The 12418-nt window shown below is 36.5% G+C and overlaps 1 protein-coding gene and 1 pseudogene across 1 annotated transcript in view; one reads left to right on the top strand and one right to left on the bottom strand.

Annotated features, from left to right (window-relative positions):
- The window catches only part of SNTG1 (syntrophin gamma 1), a 364140-nt gene that overhangs the window by 241777 nt on the left and 109945 nt on the right, over window positions 1-12418 (bottom strand). Inside the window, exon 8 of the mRNA XM_053661064.1 lies at window positions 2946-3028. Coding sequence (XP_053517039.1) covers window positions 2946-3028 — 83 coding nt within the window. The remainder of the gene's footprint in view (window positions 1-2945; window positions 3029-12418) is intronic.
- On the top strand, window positions 5879-8716 carry LOC119035906 (protein farnesyltransferase/geranylgeranyltransferase type-1 subunit alpha-like; annotated as a pseudogene).

Here is a 12418-nt window from a genome sequence, read left to right as displayed (position 1 = left end):
CAGTTGTATAAAAGTCTCTGGCAGGTCTTTACTCTGATATTAGAATGCTAATATCCATTATTTGTTTTCTTCTTATAATTAATTTGGTCCATTTGTCTATAGACCTAGCTTTGTCCATAGATCTGAATTTTAAACTTTTTGGACCATAATTAACAACTCCCCTAGTACCTAGAAGAGTGTTTCCACAGGGTGAGCTCATGGCAAATATTAATTTAATTGAAATGCACTGAGGTTATTTTTCTTTATTTTTAATATACTTTATTTGAATTTGCACTTGTCTTCATTATTATGGTCTAAAATAGTAAGTACCCTGAAACTGAAAGATTGTTGACAATGTCAAATTATTTTTTTAAAATATCTTATTTATTTATTTTTAGAGAGAGGGGAAGGGAAGGAGAAAGAGTGGGAGAGAAACATCAATGTGTGGTTTCCTCTTATGTGTCCGCTACTGGGGACCTGGCCTGCAACACAGGCATGTTCTCTGATTGGGAATCAAACCAGCAACCCTTTGCTTCACAGGCCCATGCTCAATCCACTGAGCTACACCAGCCAGGGCATTATTTTTTATCTTATGATAAAAATAAAATGTGCCTCTTGAAAAACAGAAAGACATTATTTCCTATAAAATTTTTTCTGACAATTTTTAAAAATAAATTAATACAGCTGGATTTGTTTGGACCAACTTTGTTATACAATTACTCAATAATTTTCCCTTTAATCATATCTTTCTGAATGGAAGCACAACACACAAAATTAATGTCATGGATTATTTTTCATATGCCAATGAAAAGAAGTAAGAACCAGAATGATTCTTACCCATAGATGTTTAACTCTGACTTTTCTACTTTTTATTATTATAGTATAAAAATATTACTAGTCTTCTCCAACTAACTCTTAGTCAAACTAGCTCTTCCTTCCTATTTTATCAGCAGAGCTTATAGGAATTCTTCTGTGAATGTCTTATGAAGGGAAAGTTCTCAGGAGAAACCCGTCAGGACTAAGGGAACCAGGGGATGAGGCCGGGAGCAACCTGGCCAGACATGTGTGCCTGGTGTGTATGGGGGAACCACTGCATCATCTGCCAAGGCTCTGAAAGGGGGTCTGCCTTTATACCCCTATCACCTACCACACGTTCCTGGCTGAAGCCACATAAGAGTAGGGGTTGGTGACCCCTGATTCCCAAAAGATTTTTCTTACAAGAAGGATCAGCTGTAGATTAGGTGCAGCCAACACTCACAACCACTGAGTATACACATGCCAGCCCAGAAAAGGGACTGGATGGGCCTAAAAAATATCAGAGTATATAGACTATGAGGGAGGAGGTGAGCAAACCAGTTGCTAAAGTAAAAGGTGAAGATTTGACTGGGTATTGGACGACGGGAGAATTCAGAAGGGAGCTGGTGGGAGCACCAAGTGTATAGATTCATTTTCTCATTAGTCAATGTTTAAGTCATTTTCCTCATTAGACCACACTTAAGATACTCAGATCTTGCCATCTTCTGAAGATTAGCATTTTAATATTAGCTCTTGTGTGACAATTATTTCTCTGACAACAAAAATGAAAAATAAAGTCAACTTAAATATTCCCAGATGTAGTTAGGTTATACTTGTGGAACTAATGCTTGGTCTTGCTAAGGGTCTTCAGGTTACAAATAGATAGATGGTGATAGGTGATGATAGATAGATAGATAGATAGATAGATAGATAGATAGATAGATAGATGATTAATAGATAGGTGATAGATAGAAAGGTAGATGATAGACAAATGATAGATGATAGAGAGATAAAGGCTTGGGGACCTAAGGTACTCAACTACATAACAACACTGGTGCAGTTAAGTACAATGAAGGCCATTCAGACCTCAAGATGTTCAAAAGGAGCATTTTGAAGTAAAATGCTGAAATTAGGTCATTTATTTCAAACAGATGATGAACTATGTAATTCAGAAGTAGGTATATGTCTTACATATGCCGAAATGTGGAATAAAAAAATAGAAGCTTCTTAAAGTTAGCTCTGCTAAACTTCAGGTTTTTGAGCATAGTGGAAAATTATGAGTCTTACATATAACCTGAAAGAATTACTTTGTATTTAAAATGTGTGAATATTTTAAAGTATAAAATACATGAAGTTTTAAAAATATTTATAAAATTCAAGCCCTGGCTGGTGTAGCTCAGTGGATTGAGCGCAGGCCTGCGAATCAAAGGACTGCGGTTCGATGCCCAGTCAGGGCACATGCCTGGGTTGCAGGCCAGTTCCCATCAGGGGACGCATGAGAGGCAACCATACATTGATATTTCTCTCCCTCTCTCCTTCCTTCCCCCTCTAAAGATAAATAAATGAAAAAAAATAATAATTTTTAAAAATTCAAATAAAACCTATTTATTCCAAAAGCTAAGTGAACAATTAAAAAATAACCTATTATGAAATACATAAACACACATGCCAATTTTATCAATTATCAAATACATGTATAGTTTAACATTCATTACATTTAACATAATGTATAGGTTATTTTTTTCACTTTGTATATATTCTCTGGTATGCATACAAGTTGCTAAGAAATCCTTTAAAATGACAAATGAAATAGCTACTTCTAGCTAAATAATTTAAATTAAAAAATGGCAAAAATCATGGCAAATGATTTAGAGCGTGAAATGACATATAATACGTAACGTTAAAAATGATTCTAAGATGTTATGCATAACTTCTTGCAGTTAAAAGTTGCTATAGCTTATAGATTTCAGAGAAGAAAAAATAACATTAAAAAATAAATGACCTACTATTTTTTTCCTTCCTGACTTGTCATACTACGTAAATGATGAAGCAATCAAGGATTTAAAAAAAAACAAAAGCAATAGCAGGTATTGCAAACTCTAAGTATACATATTTTGGAGGGCTTATTTGTGTCAATATCCTTATTAATGTGAACCATGCTCCAGTCTTACTGTATTGTTGGGATGATAGTTGAGATGTAAGCCACTGTCACAAAGAGGAGACGAGGTGCCACTACTCTGGTCACTTGGTGCACCTACAGGAAACAAAAACACAATACCCTGCTGGTCAGAGTGCCAGGATTCTAGACTAATACATTCTACATTACTATGTTCATCATATTCAATTATATCAAGTAAATCAGGTAGTAAAATGAATTTTTATTTCATTTATAAGCCAGAGTTTTGCAAATAAGTTAATTGATTAAGGTTGTTGGAGCACTAAAAGAGACTTGCACATACTGATCTTTGATTTCAAAAAAATTAAGGCTTCATAAGGTAAACAAACAAGTACTATTTTATTTTATTATCCAAAGTGGACTATTCTTATGAATCATATTTATAATAGTTAATAGTGAAGGATTTTGTTTGCCTTTAAATTTCTACATAACTCATGTTTCAACCCACTGCCAAATCCTATCTTTAGATACCATAATTTTCCAGGATGCAAAAACAATGTTTTTCTGTGGGCTCTGGGTAAATACTATAATTGAAAATACCCTTTTGACAGTAACTGCTTTTGCAAAATGCAACTAAAATTTTAAACCTCCTAATATCTATTTTTAAAACATAAGTTATGTGTGTCTAAAGATTGTTGTTTTTTAACTAGTTTCTTCCCCTCCCCTGTACCCTCATCACTGTCAGTCTGTTCCATGTTTCCATGACTGTGGTTCTACTTTGTTCATTAATTTATTTTGTTCATTAAATTCCTCTTATAAGTGAGGTCATATGGTATTTGCTTTTCACCAACTGGTTTATTTCACTTAACATAATATTCTCCAGTTCCATCCATGCTGTTTGTTGCAAAAGGTAGGAGTTTCTTCTTTCTTTCTGCTGTGTAGTATTCCATTATATAAATGTACCACCATTTTTTGACCCACTCATTTAATGATGGGCACTTAGGCTGTTTCCAGACTTGGCTATTGTAAGTTATGCTGCTATGAACACTGGAATGCACAGGTTCTTTTGAATTAGTGTTTCAGGATTTTTAGGGTATAGTCCCAACAGTGGAATTGCTGGGTCAAAAGGCAGTTCCATTTTTAGTTTTTTGAGGAAATTCCATATTGTTTTCCAGAGTGGCTGTACCAGTTTGCATTCCCACCAACAGTGTACTAGGGTCCCCTTTTCTCCACAACCTTGCCAGCACTTGTTGTTTGTTGATTTGGTTATGATGGCCATTCTGACCAGTATAAAGTGGTGTTTCATTGTAGTTTTAACTGACATCTCTCTGATGGGTAGTGATGCTAAGCATCCTTTCATATGTCTCTGGGCCTTCTGTATGTCCTCCTTGGAGAAGCGTTTGTTCAGGTCCTTTGGCCATTTTTTAAATTGGATTGTTTGTCTTCCTCGTGTGAAGTCGTGTGAGTTCTTTATATATTTTGGATATCAAACCCTTGTCCATGGTATCATTGGCAAATATATTTTCCCATATAGTTGGTTCCTTTTCTCTTTGCTGATCTTTCCTTTAGCTATGCAGCTTTTTAATTTGATGCAGCCCCATTTGTTTATTCTTTCCTTTATGTCCCTTGCTCTCAGAGACGTATCAGTAAAAATATTACTTTGTGGAATATCTGAATTTTTTCTGCCTATATTCTCTTCAGAAATTTTGATAAAGAAGAACAAAGTAGGGAGGATCACAATACCTGATATCAAACTATCTTACAAAGCCACTGTAATGAAAACAGTCTGGTACAGGGATAAGAAGAGATACATAGATCAGTGGGACATAATAGAGAGCCCAGAAATAAACCCATTTTTCTATGGTCAATAATATATGACAAAGGGTGCAATAGCATAAAATGGAGTGAAAATAGCCTCTTCAACAAATGGTGTTGGGAGATCTGAACAGCTACATGCAAAAAAATTAAACTTGATCATCGACTTACACCATACAGAAAAATAAACTCAACATGGATAAAAAACTTAAATATTAGTTGTGATGCCATAATTTGGTAATTTTTAAAATTAAGACTAGAAATATATTTCTTGATTTCTGTTTGATATGTTTTTCTACAGATATTATGTTGTTTCAGAACTGCTAATGTTGATAAATATGAGCTGTTAACACAAGTGTCTCCATTTCCCTGTGAGATATTATACTCAAATTTAAACATCAGATTCATAGGTAACACTTCTAAAATATTAGCTGATGTGTTAAAAATGATAATTTTGTTCTCCACTTTTATTATGCTAAAAGTCTGAAATATTATTGTGCTAAAAAAAGAATCATATACTTTTTGCTATAATGCCTAATATAATTTCTCTGCAAAGTATGAAAACAAAGATTTTATACTCTGTTTTTTCTATTTTTTTCTTGTTGATCTGCATCTCTTTTATGAGACAGTTTTTTAATGCACACACTTTAAAACATATACATCTTTAATTGAATAAAAGAGAATAATAACATATCAAATTTCACAAATTGAGAACTGGACTTCAATGGACAAAAACACTGGAAAAAAACTTTATCACGCTTAACAATATATTAGCAAATCAAAACCAGTAATTATAATTAAAAATTTTTTAAAGATGTAATACTTTATGACTACATGGCATTGATTCTAAGACTATAAGCTGGATTTGACCTTCAAAATCAAGTTTTAAATGATCATATCAATAAAATCATGCGTGTGTGTGTATATATATACACATATACATATATATATGTGTATATATATATATATACACACACACATATAGTATATAACATCTCAATGATGTAAAAAATTTGAGACAGGAGGGACAGCACCTCTTTGGACTAAGGGGAGATAGTGGCCACTAAGGGAGTCAGGAAAGCTACTGTACAGCAATAGATCCATCACCAGAAGTTGCCACCACCCAAGTGACACCCACTCACACCCCAGTAGTAACTAGAAGAGATGGAAGCTGAAGCTGTGGCTTCCCTATGGACAACAGGTTCCTGAGACTGAACTTGCCCACCACCTATATCCTCTACAGCAGGGGTGTCAAACTCATTTTCACCAGAGCCCACATCAGCCTCGCAGTTGCCTTCAAGGGCCAAACCTAATTTCAGGACTATATAAATGTTACTGCTCCTTAACTAAGGTCAAGGAGCTCTACTATGGAAGTCCTTCTCCACACTGTTGTTTATGTCCATGGGCCTTTCATGTACTGAACCAGATTTTAAAATAACTGAAGATTCTCTTAAGTTAAATACCTCTAATTATATAGTGTGGCATTTTTGGAGAGTTTTATTAAAGTCACTTCAAAATGACCCAAGTGAGAAAATGAATTACAACAATGCAATAATTGAAGAACAACCCCAAAACTATCAAGTTTGGTATCATAAGCAAGTATTAGTGAAATTGTTAAATGATTCATCTCAGGAGCTTAAGTTTGCTGCTGATATTCTAAATCGGGGTATAAATTAACATCATGCCTTGCAACACCAACAGTAGGTTATTCAGGAATTAAATTTTGGGATAATGAATTTCTGGCCAAGATGGAGACATAGGTAGATACACTTTGCCTCCTCACACAGCCACAAAAAGAACAACAAAAAATTGAAAAAACCATAGCTACCAGAAAATTGAACTGTATGGAAGTCCCACAAGCAAAGAGTTAAAGAAGAAACATTCATTCAGACCAGTAGGAAAGGCGGAGATGGGCAGCCAGAGTGGAGAGGGTGCATGGCAAGGTAGCAGCTGGAGGGCCAGGTGGACAAGGCTGCAGCTGGTGAAGCAGGCAGTCTCACATTTGGGTGAAGATAATCTAGGAGGAACAACTGGAGAATGAGACAGACTGTGCAACCCAAGGTTCCAGCATGGGGAAATAAAGCCTCAAAACCTCTGGCTGTAAAGACTGATGGGGGCCATGGTGGTAGGAGAAACTCCAAGCCTTGCAGGAGAGTTTGCTGGAGAGACCCACAGGGTCCTAAAACATACACAAACCCACCACCAGGGAATCAGCACCAGAAGGTGCTTGTGGGTACTGGGGAAAGTGACTGAAAGCCAGCCAAGAGCTGAGCAAGTGGCATTTTCCCCTCTCAGACCACTGCCTCAGAGCAGCACCACAATGCAGCCAAGTGGTTTGCTCTGCCCTAGTGAATACCTAAGGCTCCACCCCTTACTGTGTAACAGGTTCTCAAGGCAAGATATGTAGCCCAAATGAAAGAGAAGATCAAAACTCAAAAAAAAAAAAAAAGAATCAAGTGATGAAGAGATAGTTACCTATCAGATGCACAGTTCAAAATGCTGGTAGTCAGGATGCTCACAGAAATTATTGAGTATAGTTGCAAAATAGAGGGAAAAGTGAAGAGTATGCAAGGTAAAATAAATAAAAATAACAGGGGACCAATAGTGAAGGGAAAGAAATAGGGACTCAAATAAATGATTTGGAGTAAAAGGAATAAATAAGCATTCAGCTAGAACAGAATGAAGAAACAAGAATTCAAAAAAATGAGAGGCATAGGAACCTCCAGGACAACCTTGAACTTTTCAACATCCAAATCATAGGAATGCCAGAAGGAGAATAGAAAGAGCAAGAAATGGAAAAATTATTTGTGAAAATAATGAAGGAGAACCTCCCCAATCTGGCAAAATAAATAGACTTCCAGGAAGCTCAGAGAGTCTCAAAGAAGTAGAACCCAAAGAAGCATACACAAAAGCAGATTGTAATTAAGTTACGAAGATTAAAGATAAGGAGTGAATCTTAAAAGCAGAGAGAGAAAAGACAGTTACCTACAAAGAAGTTCCCATAAGACTATCAGCTGATTTCTCCAAAGAATACCTACAGGCAAGAAGGGGCTGGAAAGAAGTATTCAAAGTCGTGAAAGGCAAGGACCTACATCCAAGATTGCTCTACGTAGTAAAGCTTTCATTTAGAATGGAAGAGCAGATAAACTGCTTCCCCAGTAAGGTCAAGTTAAAGGAGTTCATCATCACCAAGCCTTTATTATATGAAATATTAAAGGGACTTGTCTAAGAAAAAGAAGATGAAAAATATGAACAGTAAAATGACAACAAACTCACAACTATCAACAACTGAACCTAAGGGGAAAAAACTAAGCAAATGACTAGAATAAGAATAACATCACAGAAATGGAGATCGTATGGAAGGTTATCATCAGGGCGGGGGATGGGAAGAATGGGGGAAAAGGTATAGGGAATAAGCATGAATGATAGGTATGAAATGGAGAGAGGGAGGTTAACAATAGTATAGGAAATGTAGAAGCCAAAGAACTTATGTGTATGACCCATGGACATGAACTAAGGGGAGTTGGATGCTGGTGGGAGAGGGGTGCAGGGTGGAGAGGAATAAAGGGGAGAAAAAAATGAGACAACGGTAATAGCATAATCAATAAAATATACTTAAAAAACTTTGAGATAATGAGATGCAGTATGTAGACCAAGTTCTTAACTGTGTGGACTCACAGGTACTTCGTGAGTTCTAATACCGCTGGCTACGAGATCGAGAGAAGTCCAGTACATTCTAGAAATGATGAAAGTAGTAACATACAATGAAATTGCATGAAACTGTCTGAATGGAATTTTTCAGCATTATGGCCTTTTCCAAATATCCTAATCTGTTAAACTGATTACTTGATTTAGAACTAAGTTGTAGTTCCCCCACCTAACTGCTTCATGGATATCTATGAAGATATGTTAGAAGACCAATATAACAACAAAGAAGACATTCTTAATAAAGCATTAGAGTTATGTGAAATCCTAGCTAAAGAAAAGGACACTGTAAGAAAGGATTACTGAAGATCTATGTAGCAATGATCTATGTAGCATAGGGATCTATGTTGTCATGGGATCCCTTCAAAGCAAACACAGTAAAACATGTGACCAACAATATACAGCAATAACACCATCTAGAACAGGGGTGTCAAACTCATTTGCACTGGTGGCCCCATTAGCCTTGTGGTTGCCTTCAAAGGGCTGGATATAATTTCAACTCCTTGATAGCTAAGGAGTAGTTATATTTATACAGTCTAAAATTATTTCAGTCCTTCTAAGGCAACTGCCAGGCTGATGTGGCCCCCCGTGAAAATGATTTTGACACTCCTGATCTAGAAGAACTTGAAGGAATGCTTTTTTTAAAAAAAAAAAAAAAAGAGACTCTAATGTGGAGCTTTAAAACTAGAGTTATCATTCTTTTTGCCTGTGGTGTAAAGTGTGCCTTGCACAGGTATTGCTTTTTAGCAGAAACTAATTGTGATTCTCCTCCAGTGCTGCTGTTATGCAGACTAGCTCTAAGTATTTTGATTTTATTTTAAAGAAAAGTAATTGGGGTGAGAGAGCAGAAACAGAAAGCCCCCAAAAGGAAATCTGTAGTTTTTTCCAACATTCACTCTACTCCCTTAGCATCAGCTCCTCTCTAAACGGCCTATGCATCAGGATTGCAGCATACATGATCGCAGGTAACTTGCATGTCATGGATGTAAGGTAACTTGAATTTCAGTTCAAGAAGCAGGAAATGTAGTTGTTATATTTGAGATGCTAGGACATCATATCCTGCTATCACTATAACCAATTAATGCCAAAAGAATGACTTTGTTATAAGATTATAGATGTATACTAAAAGAATTGATGCAAACTGTCATAAACATACTTTTAAAAAAGAGGATGAAAAGGAAAAATTCTAAATAATCAAGGAATAAAAATACATTTCCTCAATCTAATAAAGGGCATCTGTGCATACCTATGGCTATTAATGGTAAAAGACTTGAAACTTCCTCTGTAATATCTTGAGCAAAAGAAGGATTTCTGCTTTCAGTAACCTAATCAACATTTCACTGGAGGTCCTGGCTATTGCAATAGAGAATAAAAAGAAATTGAAGCATATAATTTGGAAAAAATAAGCAAAACATTTTAAAATGACGGTCTTATACACAGAAAAATGTAAAGAATGTACAAAAAAACCTTACAAAAATTAATAAAAAATTAAGATATGTTGAGGAATTTATCAATATAGAAAAATGTATTTCTGTGTTAGCAACAGATAATTAGAAAATTAAATATTTAAAATAACATTAATAATAATATAAAAAACATAAAATCCTTAAAATAAATTTAATGTAAGACTTGCAAGACTTCCCCACTGAAAACACTAAAATATTGCTGAAAGTTATACACACACACACACACACACACACACACATATATATATATAAAGGTACATTATGTTCATAGATTGAAAGATTTAAATTTGTTAGGGAATTAATCAAATGATCTGGATAAACTGCACTGTGGAGGAACTCATCCTAGGTGACCTCTTACAGACATTACAGGAGTACCACAGAGATACTGTGGTTGCAGTTTTGGATCACCACAGTAAAGTAGTGCATCTGAGTTATCTTTACACTACTGTAGTCTATTAAGTGTGCAATAGCATTGTGTCTAAAAAACACTTCCGTTAAAAGAAAATTTTAATGTTTAAAAATGCTAACCATCATCTGAGCTTTTAACGGGTTGTAATCTTTTGCTGGTACAGGGTGTTGCCTCTATATTGTTAGCGGGCGACTTATCAGGGTGGTGGATGCTGAAGTTTGGAACTGCTATGGCAAATTCTTGAAATATGATGCTGATGAAGTATCTGCTTCGATTGACTTTTCCTTAAAAATTCCTTGGTAGCTTGCAGTGTTGTTTGATAGCATTTACCCACAGTAAAACTTCTTTAAAAACTGGAGTCAATTTTCACAAGCACTGCCACTGCTTTATACACTGTTACATAGTATTTGAAATATTTTATTGCCATTTGAACAATATTCATAGCATCTTCAGAGGAGTAGACTCTATCCCAAGAAACCACTTTCTCTGATCACCCAAAAGAAGCACAACTTCATCCATAAAAGTTTTATCATGAGATTGTAGCAATTCAGTCACATCTTCAGGCTCCATTTCTAATTCTAGTTCTTTTGCTATTTCCACCACATCGGCAGTTACTTCCTCTTCTAAAGTCGTGAATCCTGCAAAGTTACCCATGAGGGTAGGAATCAGCTTCTTCAAAATTCTTGTTGATGTCGATAGTCTATTCTCATTAATCATGAATGTCCTTCAAGGCATCTAGTGTGGTGAATCCTCTTCATAAGGTTTTCCATTTACTTTTTCAAGATCCATCACAGTAATCACTATTTCTGGAAGTGATACCTTTATGAAATGTATTTTTTAGGTAATAAGACCTGAAAGTCAAATTTATTCCTGAAACATGAGCTACACAATGGGTGTTGTATTAACAAGCATGGAAACAACCTTAATACCATTGTACATCTCCATCACAGCTCTTCAGTAACCAGGTGCATTGTCAATGATCAGTGATATTCTCAAGGAAATCTTACTTTCTATGCAGTAGTTATCAACAGTAGAATTAAGATATTTGGTAAATTGTAGTAGACCGCTCTGCCTGATTTTAGGAATTGTATCTCTACCCCTTGTGGCCAAGGGTGAGAGACGATCTCTGGAATGCCAGTCAAAGGAGACAAAGCCTGTCTCTGGTAGCAAACGCTGCCTCAGTTCCTCTCCCTGCCCCCAGAGCTTGGTTGGAAGTCAATGACGGGTAAGACCCCTCACAGAGGGGGGCAACCTAAGCCAGACTCAATCACCTGGGAGGCCTTCATGGAAGGACTCAGGGGGCTGCAACAGAGAGCAATGGACTCTCGCCCGCCAGCTTTGTCAAAGCCTGAGTCCCCATGTTCTCTGGGAGGAGTGCTTCCTAGCTCTTATCCCCTTAAGCCTGAATACCTGATGGATAAAGGTGCAGCTCCTTGCCTGGCCAGAGCTTGCCCTGAGGGAAAATCTGGCACCACAAAGACTTGCTGATTAACCTGTGAAATCTGCTGAAAGTGCTTTCATTCATATGATAAGGGTCCGAGAGGAAATGAGCTTGCCTCCCAAAGTTTCTGCAACTCTGACTCATAGTAAGCCCTCAGACCTCTTTGAAATGTGATCTACTGTTTGATCCTTACCGCCCTGTATTCCTGTGTATTACAACCCAATAAAAGGCTATGGAGAAAGGCGCTGGAGGCCTTTTTCTCCTCGGAGAAACTGGCCTGGCCGTTGCTGGCCTCTTTCTCCCCAGAGAAACTGGCCACAGCCCACGCCTCCATCCCCAAAGAGATCTCATGTTGTCTTGGCCATATTTATTCACTCACGCATGTCTGTGGCACCAGGGGGGGTGACCTCGCAAAAGTGGTCGCCTCCACAGTAAATGATGTTGTTTGTAAACAGATGTGCTGTTATGCAGGTATTGTTCCATTAAATATACTAATTCAGAGCAGATTCAGTATAATTTTTTTAAAGTCCCTAATGGTAAATGAGCTTGGGCTTCCAATAGAGATACCAGCTCTACTAACTTCTAACAAGAGAGTCAGCATGTCATTTGAAGCTTTGAACCACACATTGACTTTTCTTCTCTACTCATGAAAAGTTTTAGTAGGTATTATCTTCCAACATAAGGTTGTTTTA

The sequence above is a fragment of the Artibeus jamaicensis genome, unplaced genomic scaffold (genome assembly GCF_021234435.1).
Source record: "Artibeus jamaicensis isolate MK-2021 breed Jamaican fruit bat unplaced genomic scaffold, CSHL_Jam_final scaffold_916, whole genome shotgun sequence".
Lineage (NCBI taxonomy): Eukaryota > Metazoa > Chordata > Mammalia > Chiroptera > Phyllostomidae > Artibeus > Artibeus jamaicensis.
This window is presented reverse-complemented; position numbering and strand designations above follow the sequence as displayed.